The sequence below is a fragment of the Pongo pygmaeus genome, chromosome 11, assembly GCF_028885625.2.
Source record: "Pongo pygmaeus isolate AG05252 chromosome 11, NHGRI_mPonPyg2-v2.0_pri, whole genome shotgun sequence".
Lineage (NCBI taxonomy): Eukaryota > Metazoa > Chordata > Mammalia > Primates > Hominidae > Pongo > Pongo pygmaeus.
Window position 1 is genome coordinate 88,980,686 of NC_072384.2, and position 18,539 is coordinate 88,999,224.

The 18,539-nt window shown below is 35.8% G+C and overlaps 1 protein-coding gene across 1 annotated transcript in view; it reads left to right on the plus strand.

Moving 5' to 3' along the window:
• The window catches only part of COL3A1 (collagen type III alpha 1 chain), a 37,929-nt gene extending 19,885 nt beyond the window's left edge, over positions 1 to 18,044 (plus strand). Inside the window, exons 17-51 of the mRNA XM_054478457.2 lie at positions 148 to 192; positions 344 to 442; positions 644 to 697; positions 826 to 933; positions 1,148 to 1,201; positions 1,784 to 1,882; positions 2,217 to 2,270; positions 2,465 to 2,563; positions 3,095 to 3,148; positions 3,266 to 3,319; positions 3,630 to 3,683; positions 4,194 to 4,247; positions 4,558 to 4,602; positions 5,168 to 5,266; positions 5,353 to 5,460; positions 5,725 to 5,778; positions 7,302 to 7,355; positions 7,441 to 7,494; positions 8,213 to 8,266; positions 8,874 to 8,981; positions 9,382 to 9,435; positions 9,705 to 9,758; positions 9,952 to 10,113; positions 10,228 to 10,335; positions 11,314 to 11,421; positions 12,170 to 12,223; positions 12,309 to 12,416; positions 12,901 to 12,954; positions 13,480 to 13,587; positions 13,866 to 13,919; positions 14,016 to 14,123; positions 14,909 to 15,206; positions 16,163 to 16,350; positions 16,633 to 16,875; positions 17,614 to 18,044. Of these exons, the coding sequence (XP_054334432.1) occupies positions 148 to 192; positions 344 to 442; positions 644 to 697; positions 826 to 933; positions 1,148 to 1,201; positions 1,784 to 1,882; positions 2,217 to 2,270; positions 2,465 to 2,563; positions 3,095 to 3,148; positions 3,266 to 3,319; positions 3,630 to 3,683; positions 4,194 to 4,247; positions 4,558 to 4,602; positions 5,168 to 5,266; positions 5,353 to 5,460; positions 5,725 to 5,778; positions 7,302 to 7,355; positions 7,441 to 7,494; positions 8,213 to 8,266; positions 8,874 to 8,981; positions 9,382 to 9,435; positions 9,705 to 9,758; positions 9,952 to 10,113; positions 10,228 to 10,335; positions 11,314 to 11,421; positions 12,170 to 12,223; positions 12,309 to 12,416; positions 12,901 to 12,954; positions 13,480 to 13,587; positions 13,866 to 13,919; positions 14,016 to 14,123; positions 14,909 to 15,206; positions 16,163 to 16,350; positions 16,633 to 16,875; positions 17,614 to 17,760 (3,252 nt within the window). The 3' untranslated portion in view covers positions 17,761 to 18,044. The remainder of the gene's footprint in view (positions 1 to 147; positions 193 to 343; positions 443 to 643; positions 698 to 825; positions 934 to 1,147; positions 1,202 to 1,783; positions 1,883 to 2,216; positions 2,271 to 2,464; positions 2,564 to 3,094; positions 3,149 to 3,265; positions 3,320 to 3,629; positions 3,684 to 4,193; positions 4,248 to 4,557; positions 4,603 to 5,167; positions 5,267 to 5,352; positions 5,461 to 5,724; positions 5,779 to 7,301; positions 7,356 to 7,440; positions 7,495 to 8,212; positions 8,267 to 8,873; positions 8,982 to 9,381; positions 9,436 to 9,704; positions 9,759 to 9,951; positions 10,114 to 10,227; positions 10,336 to 11,313; positions 11,422 to 12,169; positions 12,224 to 12,308; positions 12,417 to 12,900; positions 12,955 to 13,479; positions 13,588 to 13,865; positions 13,920 to 14,015; positions 14,124 to 14,908; positions 15,207 to 16,162; positions 16,351 to 16,632; positions 16,876 to 17,613) is intronic.
• Positions 18,045 to 18,539: the final 495 nt, after the last annotated feature.

Sequence of the window (18,539 nt, forward strand, 5' to 3'; positions counted from 1 at the left end):
TCATATGTTGTGTTGTAGTTGGAGGATTCACTTAATCTCTACAAAGCATAACACTTACCAATACCTTTATTTTCACACAAACAACTTCAAATATATACGAACTATTTGCATTACTATTAATACATTGTCTGTTTTTTGTATACTTAGGGCCCTCCTGGGATTAATGGTAGTCCTGGTGGTAAAGGCGAAATGGTAAGCCGTCCCCACTCCTCACCCTTATCTCATCCACACATTACTGGCTTCTTTTGCATTTTGCATGACAATAGATTTGTGATATTTAAATGAGATATTCATAAAAGAACATTCAAGTTTGGCTAATATAATGTCTTTGGTTTGTTCTTAGGGTCCTGCTGGCATTCCTGGAGCTCCTGGACTGATGGGAGCCCGGGGTCCTCCAGGACCAGCCGGTGCTAATGGTGCTCCTGGACTGCGAGGTGGTGCAGTAAGTTGCCTTGTTTTTTCTCTGTTGACTGAAAGGTATAGTTTAATTCCATCAACAAAAAATTAATAGCAAAATTTTGCTCCTGTTCAGTTGAATTTATATTGACTTCACTCTTGTCTTGTAACTGAATTATGTGTTACTGGTGATGATTTGTTAGTCGAATCCTCCCTGTTTTTCAACCAAGACTTTCTTATACTTTAGGGTGAGCCTGGTAAGAATGGTGCCAAAGGAGAGCCCGGACCACGTGGTGAACGCGTAAGTTTTACTGCAACAGATCTGGTTATTTCTTGAAAAAAATGCAACATAATTAGAAAGTAAACAGGTAAAAACTTTGAACTAAATTCAGTCATAATTTCTTTATTTTACCATCTTTTTTTTTTCAGGGTGAGGCTGGTATTCCAGGTGTTCCAGGAGCTAAAGGCGAAGATGGCAAGGATGGATCACCTGGAGAACCTGGTGCAAATGGGCTTCCAGGAGCCGCAGGAGAAAGGGTATGTTTTCCATGGGGCATCTAAAAGAAAAACAGCATCACTGTCATCTAAATAAAACTACCTTCAGGGTGAGACAGCCATTTTTCTTAAGTTGAGTGTTCAGTGCAAAACATTGTTTAAAGCATTCTATGACATAAAAATATTTGCCACTCAAGAATTCTGAAAAAGAATTGTAATCCTTTGGACTGAAATACTTGTCTTTCATTATTTTCAGGGTGCTCCTGGGTTCCGAGGACCTGCTGGACCAAATGGCATCCCAGGAGAAAAGGTAGATAACTTTAGTTTCTATGTTCCTAAATGCTAGCACCACAAATAGGTAGTTCTTCTATACAATTTCTCATTCATGGAAACCTAAATATCTGAAAAACATAAATTAGAGTTAAAAAATTTCCTAATGTAATGCATCCTCTGTTCAACCACTTTCCTGGCTTTGTAACTAAAGCCACTTACTTACCCTCTATGAGAATCCTTTACTTATCTGTTAATTGGAAAGCATTTATCTGAGCATCATTGCAAGAGTACAATAAACTAAAATGCCTGAAAAGTCTTTGAAAACTCTAAAGTTAAATCCAAATATGATTTCATATCATTAAGGTATTTGATTTTAGATGCACATATATTTTTAAGCACAGTGAGTACTGTTCTATTAAGCATGTGATGTCCACACAGTTGCTTCAAAATTTTTTCAATATGGCAATCAAAGCTAAGATAACTGATTTTACATATACAAGCAACACACAAACCCTTTTTAAAAGTTCAAATGAAGTTCTCTATTGGTAACCAAAATATTGTTGCTATCTAAGTTAGTGAAGGCTATTTTAATTTTTTTTAAATTTCTTTCACTACTTAGGGTCCTGCTGGAGAGCGTGGTGCTCCAGGCCCTGCAGGGCCCAGAGGAGCAGCTGGAGAACCTGGCAGAGATGGTGTCCCTGGAGGTCCAGGAATGAGGGTACATAGAAACATTTGTTTGAATGACACTTTAATTTAGACAGAAGAAAGGCAAGACAAATGAAGACAGATCAAAAGCAACTTAAATCAATCAGATTATGTATTTTGTAAGGCCCCAAACAAAACAAAATTCTTTCAAGTAAACTTAAGCCGGGATAGTTCAAGGAGAAGAGAACATAGAACACTTGCCTTAGATAATTTATAGACAGGATAAAAGATGTACAAATCTGAGGCTTCACATGTAAGTGAAAATATAAAAATCATACAAATAGTATATGTTGTAATTTTTTATTATTTCATTTCAAATCACCTAACAACTGACTTCTTTACTTCAGGGCATGCCCGGAAGTCCAGGAGGACCAGGAAGTGATGGGAAACCAGGGCCTCCCGTATGTACATTTTTAAAATCTCATTTTAAAAGGCCAGTTAAAATGGAATATATATGCTGGCCTATCCTTGAGTGTGTGTGTGTGTGTGTGTGTATATATATATATATGTATGTAGATATATATATATATAATATATAGTATGTTTTAATCTTATCTTTATCAAAACTTTATTAATGTAATTCTTTTCTTATTAGGGAAGTCAAGGAGAAAGTGGTCGACCAGGTCCTCCTGGGCCATCTGGTCCCCGAGGTCAGCCCGGTGTCATGGGCTTCCCCGGTCCTAAAGGAAATGATGTGAGTTCCTTCATTAATTTCTTCAATAAATATGACTGGAAGGCTTTTATTTTCCATATGGAGTATAGAAATGGTCAAAACTCAGTCTCCTCTTCAAAGCATGGAGGAGTATATGAAAATCAAATTGCATGTAGGAAGGGAGCTAAATATATAATTGGTTATGGTTGTATGTGCGTGTATGGAGCAGGCAGATAAAAAATATGAGATAGGCCGGGTGCGCTGGCTCATGCCTGTAATCCCAGCACTTTGGGAGGCTGAGACAGGCAGATCACCTGAGGTCAGGAGTTCGAGACCAGCCTTGCCAACATGGTGAAACCCTATCTCCACTAAAAATACAAAAATTAGCCAGGCGTGGTGGCGTGTGCCTGTAATCCCAGCTACCCAGGTGGCTGAGGCAAGAGAATTGCTGGAACCTGGGGGGCAAAGGCTACAGTGAGCCAAGATTGCGTGACTGTACTCCAGCCTGGGCGATAGAGCAAGACTCCGTCTCAAAAATATGTATATATATATATATATACACTTCTTCTTTAGGGTGCTCCTGGTAAGAATGGAGAACGAGGTGGCCCTGGAGGACCTGGCCCTCAGGTATGTAGCATTCATCAATTTATTTCTAGCCTTCTAATAGATGCGTTCATCTCCAACCTTGTGACTTCTGTCTGTAATCTGTATTATTTTTACTTCCCTAACTGTTCTTGTTTTTAGGGTCCTCCTGGAAAGAATGGTGAAACTGGACCTCAGGGACCCCCAGGGCCTACTGTAAGTTCACTCACATGAAATCGGAGATGAAAATAGGGTGGAGGTGGAGCAGGAAGAATGCTTCAAAAATTACATAATCTCTGACACTATGTTATTATAGTCTACCAAAGCAATGATGAAACTTGCTGACCTAGTTATCTAGCTAAATGCTAGCATTGAGTTTAGATCGTACATGTGTGCTTTGGGTCCAGGTCCTCCCCTTTCTTCACATCACTACTTTTATAATTAAGCAACAGGCCTGTTGAAATGGATACTGTAGACTAAATATAAAAGGATGTTTATAACAGAGTGTATCATTATACTTTTCTAGGGGCCTGGTGGCGACAAAGGAGACACAGGACCCCCCGGTCCACAGGGATTGCAAGTAAGAACTTGTTATTTAAATGTCATGGCATATCTGACAGTCGAATTTTTTTGTGTCCCTAATAGATTATAATTTATCTGAAGCTTAACTTGTGAGTCCGTCTTTCATCTGGAAATAAAATGTTAGGCAGTGTTAATAGTTAGGCATATCTTCCATGTCCATTCCAGAGCACATTAATAAGTTAGTTAAAAGAATTAATGAAACTCAAATAATTCTATTTGTTTATACTTATTTTTATTATAATATAAATCCATATAGCCAAGTCTATCCCGCCATGCTCGTCAACACATTTTTATGGTTAGCAATTGACAGAACAGAGAGAGATGAACATGGATTTGTAAGATATGATTATCACATATGTGTACATGGATTTTGAGTGGCACAACGTTTCTACCCCTAAAAGACCACTGAAACTTTTTTTTAATATCTTGCAAAAACGTGTACATATGAGAAGCTTTTCTATAAGCCATGTTTGAGGTAATTACCTATTACAAATATGATTCTTTCTAGGGCTTGCCTGGTACAGGTGGTCCTCCAGGAGAAAATGGAAAACCTGGGGAACCAGTAAGTTATGTTTCATTTTTCAAAACTCAGAAACAAAAAGAATACATACTAATTGTTTGTCAACTATTAACTTCTTAATTTTCTTATGCCATGGTATTCGAGATTTTTTCGTTTTGAAATATTATCAAAACAAAGACAAATTATTTAAAAGATAACTATTAGAGTTTGAATTTTACCATAAAATAGAGAGTTCATAGTTTCAAGATTTGAAAAATTATACAGTATGCCAACATGACAAATGTGTATTTTGCTTATATTTAAATAAAATGCATTCTGATATGGGCCTAATCATATAATGCCAATCTCCCAGGGTCCAAAGGGTGATGCCGGTGCACCTGGAGCTCCAGGAGGCAAGGTAGTATTTCAATTTATTCTCTGCCTTCTTCAACATGTTATAGAGCAATTGATTAGTAGTATATTTTTAGTATATCAAGCCAAAATACTCTTTCTTTAAAAGAGCATCATTGCAAATGTTTGGTAAGTACATTTAGAGAAATTCAAGACATTTTGAATACATTAAATTTGCTTTAATCTGGAAGGTCCAATTCTGTGACATTCATAATCACTACAGAATCAAATATGGGCTTAAAATTTCAAATTGAAAAATATTGCCAATAGGTTGATTCTATGTAGGAAAATTGTTTTGGTAAAAGAACTTTAAAATGTTGCCCTTGTGAATAAAATAATAAGTATTTCAATGACAGCTCACACTCAAGCAGACTAAGTATCCAAGTTTTATTTTAGACACTCTTTTAAGCTTCCAGTTCCCACCCAGCTGTTCAACTATTTTTAAGTATACAAACTTCCAGATTGTTCATAATATAATAACCTAGTGGCCTGATTCAAAATGATGCAAGTTAAGGTGTTTTATTTTTAGCTTTGGGTTGTCTAATATGGTTATTTACATATTTTTATCACAGGGTGATGCTGGTGCCCCTGGTGAACGTGGACCTCCTGGATTGGCAGGGGCCCCAGGACTTAGAGGTGGAGCTGGTCCCCCTGGTCCCGAAGGAGGAAAGGTAACTCCACAGCGTTCCATTCACCTAGGTTTAAAAAATGCATTTGATTTCCTTCTGATCATTTATTATTTCTCACTTATTTTCAGGGTGCTGCTGGTCCTCCTGGGCCACCTGGTGCTGCTGGTACTCCTGGTCTGCAAGGAATGCCTGGAGAAAGAGGAGGTCCTGGAAGTCCTGGTCCAAAGGGTGACAAGGTGTTGACTTGTTTTCTCTTAATTGTTCAATAAATCAGTCATTGTACATTTAAAAAAAAGCAACACTCCTGGAAAGTAATTGACTGTATTTTCAAAATTAATGTTATCATTTTATAGTAAGTGAAATTTAAGATGGATTCCTAAAGCAACAATGAATTAGAACACCCAGTATATATCCCTACAAATCCTGAGGGTTACTCCTCTTCTTGGCTGATTTTCACTGAAGATACTTTGAATCTGATGACATTGGCTTCTATTTGGCAGGGTGAACCAGGCGGTCCAGGTGCTGATGGTGTCCCAGGGAAAGACGGTCCAAGGGTAAGTATTCCCAGTGAGGAGAAGCAGGCCTTATCTATATGTCATATGGGACAGTCCTGCACTTCAACTTTTATTTTTTCCAAAAACTACTCAAGATAAATTAGATAGTTTACCACCTAAAGACCCAAATGACTTGATTTATAATTAAATTTGTGGTCTATATCTGTGGCTACTTGATAGATCTACAGTGACCAAAGAACGAAAAAACCTTAAGAGTATGATAAAGGTCACAAACCAGCATTTGTGAGTCACTAAAATCTGAGATAATCACTGAAATGTAAGATAATCAATGCTGCTCATTAAGAAACTAAAAGTCATCAAAATTCAATATAGTAAGTACTCCTCATTAGTAGACTTTATATTTAAAAATCGTAATCCTATGGTGCATTCTCACTATGGAATAGTATTTAGCAACAAAAAGGAATGAACAATTGACGCTGTACACACAGCAAATTATACAAACCTCAAGGACAACATACTCAGTGAAGAAAATTCAGTCTCCAAGGGAAACACACTGCATGATTCCATTCCTACAATATTTGCAAAATAACTTCCTTTTAGAGATGTAGAACAGATTAGTGGTTGCTAGGAGTTAGGAATGAGAAAGAGAGAGATGGGTGTGGCTGTGGAGACATGACACAAGGGAGTCTTATGGTGATTGCACATTTGAGTATCTTGATTGTGGTGGTAGTCAGGCACATCTACACATGGGATAAAACTCTATAGAGCTATATATACACACACATAAATGAGTGTGTGTATCACTGGTGAAATCTGAACAAGCTCTATGGATGGTATCAATGTCAATTTCCTAGTTTTGGTATTATATTATAGTTGTGTAAGATGTTAACTATAGGGGACGCTGGGAGAAAGGTGCACAGAATTTCCCTGTATATTCCTTTGCAGCATCCTGTGAATCTATAATTCAAACTAAAAGTCAAAAACAAAACAAAAAACATCTTCTAAATATGATTATAATTAAGTCATTTAATAAATTTATATAATAGTTGCCTTAAAGAAATTCATAAATGCTTTGCTTTTGACAGACTAAGTAGATAAGCCATATTCAAGTAAAAAAAGTGCTCAATACTTCACTTTGTAATATAAGCAAAACTATTTGAAAATTTCAAGTTGAAAAATTTAATATGTACAATGATACTTTGAGAAAACATTTAAAGTATCAAGCAATTGAATAAAGAAATGTACTTTAATTTAAAAAGACATTACTGTAACATCTTACATGACATCCTATTTATCTTCTACAATGGAGATAAAGATAAATGAATCAATAAACTACTGCTGAATCCTATTTTCTCCCAAAGTTATCCCCAAAGAGTCTTGTGTTTACTGAGCTCTGCAGTATTTACACACTGAGTGAAAAGCATAGCATTCAAGCCATAAAAAAATTTAAAAAGTATGTTATCTAGTTTATTAGGTATCTATGTCTATGTACTTTCTGTTTGATTAATGCAAAAAACAATATTTGTATCTCTAAAATTAAAAAATATTTTTATTTCCTCTAGGGTCCTACTGGTCCTATTGGTCCTCCTGGCCCAGCTGGCCAGCCTGGAGATAAGGTAACCCTTAATACTATCTGGAAATAAAAAGAAAATGTCTCTCTCTTTTGGATGCAACACAGTGACATGGTTTCTCTTTTTCCAGGGTGAAGGTGGTGCTCCCGGACTTCCAGGTATAGCTGGACCTCGTGGTGGCCCTGTAAGTGTTAAAGACATCCTCAACATACTTTTTAACCCCATACAGACAGTAGCTACTTATGCTTCCCTTTTCAGCAATTCTGCCCTCAGTTCCCTGAGCCTCAATTTGGAGATATTATCTTCAGGAAACACATAGCATGCAAGGGAATGTTAAATTTCTTAAATCTAACATTCACAAGAGACCATTTTAAATCAGGATTTCTTTCCTCAATAACTTTGGAAAAAATACATGAATTGCACAAGTAGTATATGTTTGTAATTAGGTATTTCTTAAGCCTATAGAATCTTTGCCTGAGACTCCTTCTAGATTAAAATTCTTGACCTTTAGGATTTAAGACTCTGGAAAGATATTTAGTAAATGGTTTTTTAAAATAAATCAGTTAGTTAATTTTTCAGTTAAGCCTCTACCATATATTGAAATGCATAAATATCTATATATATAAATGTGTTAAATACTTTAAAATTCTCAAACTATTTTTCTTGCAAATAATATCACAGTAGGAGGCAGAAGGAATCAATCAATGGTTCTGGTATTTTCCACTCCTAATTTTATTGAGAAGTGGCAAAGTCTTCAGAAGTTTATTGGCTACTCTGCACATTTCCTGCTTAGAGGAAAGAAAAGATAAGATGATAGGATGACATTTCCTGCCTAAAGGAGATGACGCACACTCCCCGTGGGGTATCTTCACTGTGACTAAGGAAGATATTTTTCTCTTCAGGGTGAGAGAGGTGAACCTGGCCCTCCAGGACCTGCTGGTTTCCCTGGTGCTCCTGTAAGTGTGAATATTTATACATACATGTCCCATAGCCCAGGATCTCTATCTTGCTGAAAAATTACAGAAGTATAGTCAAGTTTGGGTTCTAGTCTCATTTTAGCTGCTCATTCCCTATAGGATTATTGTACCCCTATTTTGTTTTACTTTACCCCTATTGTCGCTCTTTAAAAGATGGAAATAAAAACACCTGTCCTGCCTTTATGGCTGGGTAATGAACTAAAGCAGCACCATAGATTTAAATGCACTCTGAATTTTTGTAAGTTCTTCCCATTATAAGATGGTACTAATTAAAATTTTCTCTTAAATCCAGTCTTTCTCAAAAAAATTTACTGGTGCTGATTTTCAAATGTTTAATCCTTAGAGACACTTCCTCCCTCCCTAATGGCAAATAATGTACAGTTTGTGCTTTCTTGGTCATGTTCTTTGATCATGAAAATATTTTGATTGGCTTCATTTTGTCATGTCTTCAGAAAGCCTTGTTTTTAAATTTTATTTCAACTCCTTCCATCTGAAGAATTCTGTATTCTGAACATAAATAATAATAAGCCAAGTGTATCACAAAGAGTGTCAGCTGAGAGATTGTTGTTGTTGTTGTTGTATGTAGGGACAGAATGGTGAACCTGGTGGTAAAGGAGAAAGAGGGGCTCCGGGTGAGAAAGGTGAAGGAGGCCCTCCTGGAGTTGCAGGACCCCCTGGAGGTTCCGGACCTGCTGTAAGTTCCCTCCTCTTTCTCTATCATCTATCTATCTATCTATCTATCTGTCTATCTATCTATCTATCTATCCATCCATCTATCTATCTATCATCTATCTATTGATCTATCTGTCTATCTCTCCCTGTCTCTCTCCCTCTCCCCTCTCTGTAAGTGCTAAGTGTTCTAATGGAAAAACGTGGAGGTTTATCAGTAATTTAATATTTTATACTGAGATAGCATGTCACAGTGGCAAGAATATAATCTTTATATGAATATAGTCCAAGTATGAATCTCAGCACCAGCAGTCTAAAAGTTATTTTAACCTCTTCATAGAGTTCCTGGCTTTCAAAGGCTTAATGCTTTTCCCAAATTTTGATTTTGGTGCTATTTTTACATACCTTCCTTCCATTTCATATAGGGTCCTCCTGGTCCCCAAGGTGTCAAAGGTGAACGTGGCAGTCCTGGTGGACCCGTAAGTATTGATCCTCTTAACTATTATTGAAAACCATTAATTGATATCAACCTGTATAAAAGCTGCATTTAAGACACTAGATCCATAAAGAGAATGTAAAAATTGTAATCGCTCATTCATACATGAGTTATATGTAAATTCCAAGGGGAAACACAAACCATAAATGACTTTCAGGTACAATGCAGATCATACCACACATTGTACTTTTTGTTTGTTGTATAGTTATTTGTTCTACTTTTGAAATTCAAAAATATATTACCATTTCACAGGGTGCTGCTGGCTTCCCTGGTGCTCGTGGTCTTCCTGGTCCTCCTGGTAGTAATGTAAGTAATTGTTAAAGTCTTTTCTCATCATACACTTCAGAAAGAGCATTCATATATGTATAGGATGAGAAACTTACACATTGCTACTTATTTCTCTAGTAAGTCTCAAATAAAATTATTTGAAGTAAGTAAAAACGAAAGAAAAAATGCACTTTTTATTATAAATATTCAAATTTCAAACAATTCTTTGTAGGGTAACCCAGGACCCCCAGGACCCAGCGGTTCTCCAGGCAAGGATGGGCCCCCAGGTCCTGCGGGTAACACTGGTGCTCCTGGCAGCCCTGGAGTGTCTGGACCAAAAGGTGATGCTGGCCAACCAGGAGAGAAGGGATCGCCTGGTGCCCAGGGCCCCCCAGTAAGTAACTTCATTTTTTTTAAATTGATTGTACTATTTTGATTTTTATCACAAATTGATTAGAGGAAAACACTGTCACATAAAGATAAGCTAAGTCTTCATTATCTGTATTAGGGGGCTCCAGGCCCACTTGGGATTGCTGGGATCACTGGAGCACGGGGTCTTGCAGGACCACCAGGTATGCCAGGTCCTAGGGGAAGCCCTGGCCCTCAGGGTGTCAAGGTGAGTATAGTCATTTTCCACTACACTCTTCCTTCCTTTGGTAGCCTTCAGAGATCACTTAACCATATCAAGGATGACAATTTTTCTGTCACTGGAGTAAATTAGCCAGGAGATCATTTTTTTTATTTTTAGATTTTTAAAAGCATAAATTTTAATAAATGGCTCCAGAACACAAAACAGGGCATATCATAGACCAACCTTGAATATAAACACAAATAAATTAATATGATGAAAACAATATTGCCATCTCAAACCCCTCTTTTAGGAAACTTGTGAATATTCTTCAATTTGTTGACAGTTTTGAAGGGGGAAATAGTGTTAGCTTATAGATCTAGGAAAGTCTTTCATTAATGCTAGTTATCCATCCATTCAAGTCATCTTGCACTCCTCACTCTCTTTCACTAGTATTATATTCCTATAACATTCTAGTGCTTAGCATCTAAAACATTCATTTGGTAAACAGGGTAATAAAATTGCATTTTTATTAGGGCTCGTATTATGGCACTTTAAGTACTTCTTTCAACAAAATGTTATGTAATATTGTCATAAAATTAATATTTTATATTTAAGTGTATTCAATTGATATGATATTTCTGGTAAGTGTATATTCTTCAGATAGAGACGAATAACCTAATTTTAAGGATCACCATAAACCTCTAGTTTCATGACACCTCATTATTTTTTTTCCCTATACTAATCATGTTTATGTATTCATCTCAGATTAGAATGTACAGTATTCTGAATTAGATAATCAATGTAACTATTCAGCCCTTTGCCATCCAGAGTCACTGAGCAAGTTAGAAAATGCAAGAAGCTTGCTCCCCCAAACTTTTTCCCATAGCAGGCATAGTTTTAATTTTAAAATTCAATAAAGATTAAAAAAATAAGTTTTTTACCTGAAAATAAAGATATCTGATAACACCATTTTAATTGATTTCTTAAGTTAAAACAAAATGTTTTTCATTCCTTTGTATACAGGGTGAAAGTGGAAAACCAGGAGCTAACGGTCTCAATGGAGAACGTGGTCCCCCTGGACCCCAGGGTCTTCCTGGTCTGGCTGGTACAGCTGGTGAACCTGGAAGAGATGTGAGTAGCAGTTTTTATTCAACCAGCCAGGTAGAATTTGATAATTTATTTCAGCAAAGGTGAAATTGAGCCTTAATGTCTAAGAGTGTAAATATGTCCACATAGCACAGTTCTTCTATCTCTAATAACAGAAATTCTTTCATTACAACTTAGAATAGACTTAAAAGCTCTTGTTCATTAGTATTTACCCAATGAATAATCATTTGTGGAGAAAATATTATCTCTAACTAAATTAGGAAAAAAGTTAGTAGGGAGAACCACAATTCACATGTTTTCTGAGTGAAAATATTCTGCGGTTATCTGTGGTTAGTCTTTTAATATTTTTAAAGAATTGAAAATTAATATTATTTATAATTAACAAATCATAATTGTATACATTTATGAAGTACAATGTGATGTTTTAATATATGTATACAATGTGGAATGATTAAAGCAAACTAATTAAACTGTAGATTTCCACTAAGAGTTTAGATCACTATTTTTTAAACTTTTATTTATTAGAGGTCTGTAAAGACTCTTTTTGGATATTATTTTTCTAATCACTTCTCCTCCATGAATATACTAACTATCTGTTTGGATATTGTGACCCTTTGAAGGGCCACACCCCTTTGTAATATCTAAGATTTCTTACCCCCAAGAACCAATTTTCACCCCCTTGAGAATTATATTGCCCTGCTGAGAATGCATGGATTAAATGGCATTTGGAAGGTTTCAAGAAACTTTATTTCCTTTCTCATTTTTTAATCAGGGAAACCCTGGATCAGATGGTCTTCCAGGCCGAGATGGATCTCCTGGTGGCAAGGTATAATAAACACATGTGCAATTGATTTGTGTTATCAAAATAAGTGATCATCATGTTTATTTTGGACCTATGAATTTGTTCACAGGGTGATCGTGGTGAAAATGGCTCTCCTGGTGCCCCTGGCGCTCCTGGTCATCCAGGCCCACCTGGTCCTGTCGGTCCAGCTGGAAAGAGTGGTGACAGAGGAGAAAGTGTGAGTTCCCAGAAGCAGCATCTCTCTTGTTTGTCTATTTCCTTCAGTAAAGACATTTGTAGGTAGAAGATAGAATGTCAGATCTGCCAACCAAAATATCCACTATCATTTGTTTTACAGTTTTAATGCCAGTTGTTCCTTAGACAAATGTGTGAATAAATCAATACCAGAAGTACTCGGCAGTAGTCAATAAAGAATTCATTACTGAAGCCCGAAATCATATTAATCAGACCAACTATCTATTTGCTGGGTAAATGCAAGGCCAAATTAACAGGGCTCTTGCCCAGCTTTTCTGTTTAGATCCCCTGATAAAGCTGTAAACAGGGCTTTAGCATTTTGAAGGCAAAAACAATATTAACTTCCAATAATTGCATGCATACTATAATTCTATTATAATGAAATTATTTACTTTTGAAAACAAAATTGTGTCAACACATAAAACTAATTCCGTGTATGTTTTCTTAATTGAATGTTTTCATCTTAGGGCCCTGCTGGCCCTGCTGGTGCTCCTGGTCCTGCTGGTTCCCGAGGTGCTCCTGTAAGTTTTGTCATTTTTTTGTTTTATTTTGTTTTGTTCTTTTTTTAACTCATTCTACATTGTAGGAAATGTTTTATTTTCCAGCATGTTCAGGAAAAAAGAATGAATATATATATATATATATATATATTTGTTCTATCTATCTAAAGATAGATGATAGATAGATAGATGATGATAGATAGATAGATAGACAGATAGATAGATAGATAGATAGATAGATAGATAGATAGATGATAGAACAAATATAAACTTTCCTTTAATGATGATGATATGGAAAGCAGTTCAGGATCTAAAAGTTCTTTGGAGCCAAGGATAGAAACATCAGTTGTTAGGGATCCATGCAATTATCAGTCCAAAATTAAAACAACCACAAAAACAATCTCATTTCCTATCTGAAGTGTCTGTTGATGGGGGATTTTTTAGCTGATAGAAAGCCATAAAATAGATTTAATTATTATACATTCTATTTTATTTTTCCGATATGTATGTGTGTATATGACTTCAATTCAAAATATGTTTCTAAAGGGTCCTCAAGGCCCACGTGGTGACAAAGGTGAAACAGGTGAACGTGGAGCTACTGGTATCAAAGGACATCGAGGATTCCCTGGTAATCCAGGTGCCCCAGGTTCGCCAGTAAGTGCATTCATTTTGTTGGAAAATCCCTTCAATGTATACAAATTTTAGAGATTAAGAGAAGAAAGCTTTCCATCTCTAAAAATATGTACTAGAAGAGATGAGAAATGGATTTGAAGAGTAGTTTGAAACAACAATCAGCATGAAACAATGGGAAGATTAAAGAAAGAAAAAAATATTTCATCATGATCCCCATGTTTCTTGATCTGATCTTGAATGTACAGTTTCCCTGTGCTGTTTAAGGCCTTCACTCATATGTACACTTCCTTTCCTTCCAGGGCCCTGCTGGTCAGCAGGGTGCAATCGGCAGTCCAGGACCTGCAGGCCCCAGAGTAAGTAGCACAGAAAGATATTAGAGGTCCATATGTTTCAGATGCCTGCACTTCAGAAAGATATTCTGGCATTGTGATGTCATGATACTTTCTTAGGGACCTGTTGGACCCAGTGGGCCTCCTGGCAAAGATGGAACCAGTGGACATCCAGGTCCCATTGGACCACCAGGGCCTCGAGGTAACAGAGGTGAAAGAGGATCTGAGGTAAGACGTCACTTATACGTATGTGCATTTAATTTGCTATAATCTTCCAATTTTCAGAAACACTATGCATTATCTTTAAATTGAAATAGAGAGTTAGATGCAATGCAACCACTCAATTTAGAAAACGAAAAATGACTTTAAGACATTCTTCATCACATTAGAAATGTTTCTACCACACTATAACAGGAGAAAAATATCTTTTTTAAAATTTGATCAGGTATCCATGGTATCAGAATAATGACATCTGCCCAATTAACCAAATAAACCCTGTCCGTATTGCTATCACACTACAGATCTCGGAGTTACAACATTCATAATTATCTGCATTTACATAGTGCATTTTGCTTCTCAGACAGCTTCCATGGTTACTATTTTGTTAATGATACTATCATTCCTAATACTTTCTATTCAATGCCTTTTGGTAAATGAAATAAAAACTATTATCCCAACAAATTACATTCCCCTCTGTCATGTCAATATTGGAATTGTAGCTCATAGGTGTTTGCTTACATCATTCACCAAGAAGGAAGAATGATAGAGAAAACTTGTGCTCTGACACTACTGATTCTTACATAGTGGAACAATATCTTTCTTGATAATGAATTGTGGTTATTGTAAATCAGTGATCACGTGACCCTAAAGGCACCCAAATAAATCTTTAGTAAAATAATTATGATGACACAATGAATGAATTATTTTTAAGGCATTTTCTTGGACTGGCAATGTATTCTTAGAGTGGCGACCGAACGTGCATACGTCAATGATCCATGTTTTACTCATTCTAGGGCTCCCCAGGCCACCCAGGGCAACCAGGCCCTCCTGGACCTCCTGGTGCCCCTGGTCCTTGCTGTGGTGGTGTTGGAGCCGCTGCCATTGCTGGGATTGGAGGTGAAAAAGCTGGCGGTTATGCCCCATATTATGGAGATGAACCAATGGATTTCAAAATCAACACCGATGAGATTATGACTTCACTCAAGTCTGTTAATGGACAAATAGAAAGCCTCATTAGTCCTGATGGTTCTCGTAAAAACCCTGCTAGAAACTGCAGAGACCTGAAATTCTGCCATCCCGAACTCAAGAGTGGTATGTTTGGGAGTCTTTCATCTTCATGGCAACAGGATTACAGAGAAAGCTGCTTAGATTAGAATGAGAACGAGAAAACATCCACTTTCAATGGAAAGCTGAAATAGTACTTTAAGAAAGTTAACTGAATTGAAACTGCTTGATATAAAACAGTAAACTTTGCAGATGTAAAATATAACATAACTTCAGATCATGCCAAATACGGAAAAATATAGACAGTTTTGTAGAAGTTGTAGTATAAATCATAAGTTATTTGAGTATAAAGTAACATACATCTTTTTTTCTCAGGATTAAATGTACATAATTTGATGCAGACAATTATAATCTGATTATTGTAATATTTACTTATTGCAATGAATCTAATTATTAAAATTTTCAGATTAAACAAGTGAAAAATTTCAGAATACTGTATAAAATTAAATAGAATATTGTAATAGTTTAAGGTTTTGCATATATTGGGTTAAATATTTCTGAAAAGCAAAATTATTTCAAGTTTTCAAATATCTTGACATGGAACACTGCCTTTGCTAGGAGTCATTTCTAGAAATTACTTAAAATAGGAGACAAGCATCAATCATAGGGACTTCAGCTTTAGAACTATTGGAATAAATCTAGGTTAGACAATCAACTTATATTATTAAGCAAGATTACATATAATAATCATCTTTTTTTAAAGGAGAGACTTTTGCAAATATTATACAGCAATCAAAAGGTTTTAGCTTAGTGTATCATCCTTATTAGAAACCAAGGTGTTGCATTTTATTTCAGTGCTTTCTATAGTCATAGCTAACTCTTTTACCTCAGCAATTTCAATCAAAAAGTTTCTCCATCATTCTGTACATAAAATGCAGACACATTAGCAGTCAACATTATGAATGCCTTTACAGGTAAACAAACAAAATCACTTTATTACTGGATTTTATAACCAATTCCCATTCTTTTTTGTGACTATTCAGGAGAATACTGGGTTGACCCTAACCAAGGATGCAAATTGGATGCTATCAAGGTATTCTGTAATATGGAAACTGGGGAAACATGCATAAGTGCCAGTCCTTTGAATGTTCCACGGAAACACTGGTGGACAGATTCTAGTGCTGAAAAGAAACACGTTTGGTTTGGAGAGTCCATGGATGGTGGTTTTCAGGTAGGAAAGGATATACCTTTTTTTAAACAAGTCACCTCTATATCCTTTGAATTCTTCCTATATGTTCATCACAAAGCAAAGTTACTAGGTTGGTACAAACATAATTGCAGTTTTTGCCACTGAAAGTGATGGCATGCAATAAAAATATGTTCACACATAAAATACTCATACATAAAATATATAAATATCCCATATTACAATATGCATACACATACTACATGAATCCCTTGTGTGCAGTTGCAACTAAAATGTTTGATCTGTTTTATTTGTTCCCTATTATAGTTTAGCTATGGCAATCCTGAACTTCCTGAAGATGTCCTTGATGTGCAGCTGGCATTCCTTCGACTTCTCTCCAGCCGAGCTTCCCAGAACATCACATATCACTGCAAAAATAGCATTGCATACATGGATCAGGCCAGTGGAAATGTAAAGAAGGCCCTGAAGCTGATGGGGTCAAATGAAGGTGAATTCAAGGCTGAAGGAAATAGCAAATTCACCTACACAGTTCTGGAGGATGGTTGCACGGTAAGAAACATTTTTCTCAATATAGGTCATATTGCAGTCAGCATTTTAGTTTAATCATGCAAATTATTTTGAATAGAAGAAATAAAATTAATAGGATGAAATAAAGATAACATTTGGTATGAATTACATACATTGCATCTACTGATTCATTGCAGGGAATGTTAAAGGTAACAAAATGGATCTTAGCCTCCAGATGAAAACCAGTTGAAATAAAAGCATTTAAAATTTAAATCCATAATGCAAACTTTATCAGATAATTGGGATAGTTACTGTATGTTTTGAATAATATCTGTCACATTAACTCAGTCTGAAATATCTGTTTTTAAAAATTTTAAAAGTTAACTTCAAATCTCTCCTTTGTTATTGTTATTTGTGAACAAAGGGAAAACCCACTTCTAATATTAGCAAATTTCATTGTGAGAGACCTATCCTCTTTTTAATAAACCAATTATAAACCTGTTAGCAATGGCTGGAACCAGGCCTCCTGAGGATGCACTGGTCTATAGCAATTGTCCTGCTGCATTTACTAAGAATCCTTACAAGGCATTTGTTTAAGAATATTGTTTATCAACTAAGAAGATTACAGCTTTGAAGTAGAGCAGGTCTCATATATATGAATAATAACATGGCACGATGAATGCTCCTTTAGAGTAAAAAGGTTTTTTTTTAACTTGATCAGTCAGAGTTGTCTAAGTAATTGTAATGTCATGATCACGTACATTTTGTCCTTTTTTACAGAAACACACTGGGGAATGGAGCAAAACAGTCTTTGAATATCGAACACGCAAGGCTGTGAGACTACCTATTGTAGATATTGCACCCTATGACATTGGTGGTCCTGATCAAGAATTTGGTGTGGACGTTGGCCCTGTTTGCTTTTTATAAACCAAACTCTATCTGAAATCCCAACAAAAAAAATTTAACTCCATATGTGTTCCTCTTGTTTTAATCTTGTCAACCAGTGCAAGTGACCAACAAAATTCCAGTTTATTTATTTCCAAAATGTTTGGAAAGAGTATAATTTGACAAAGAAAAATGATACTTGTTTTTTTTTTTGCTGTTCCACCAAATACAATTCAAATGCTTTTTGTTTTATTTTTTTACCAATTCCAATTTCAAAATGTCTCAATGGTGCTATAATAAATAAACTTCAACACTCTTAACGATAACAACACTGTGTTATATTCTTTGAATCCTAGCCCATCTGCAGAGCAATGACTACGCTCACCAGTAAAAGATAACCTTTCTTTCTGAAATAGTCAAATACGAAATTAGAAAAGCCCTCCCTATTTTAACTACCTCAACTGGTCAGAAACACAGATTGTATTCTATGAGTCCCAGAAGATGAAAAAAAATTTTATAAGTTGATAAAACTTATAAATTTCATTGATTAATCTCCTGGAAGATTGGTTTAAAAAGAAAAGTGTAGTAGTGCAAGAATTTAAAGAAATATCTTTAAAGCCACAATTATTTTAATATTGGATATCAACTGCTTGTAAAGGTGCTCTTCTTTTTTCTTGTCATTGCTGGTCAAGATTACTAATATTTGGGAAGGCTTTAAAGACGCATGTTATGGTGCTAATGTACTTTCACTTTTAAACTCTAGATCAGAATTGTTGACTTGCATTCAGAACATAAACGCACAAAATCTGTACATGTCTTCA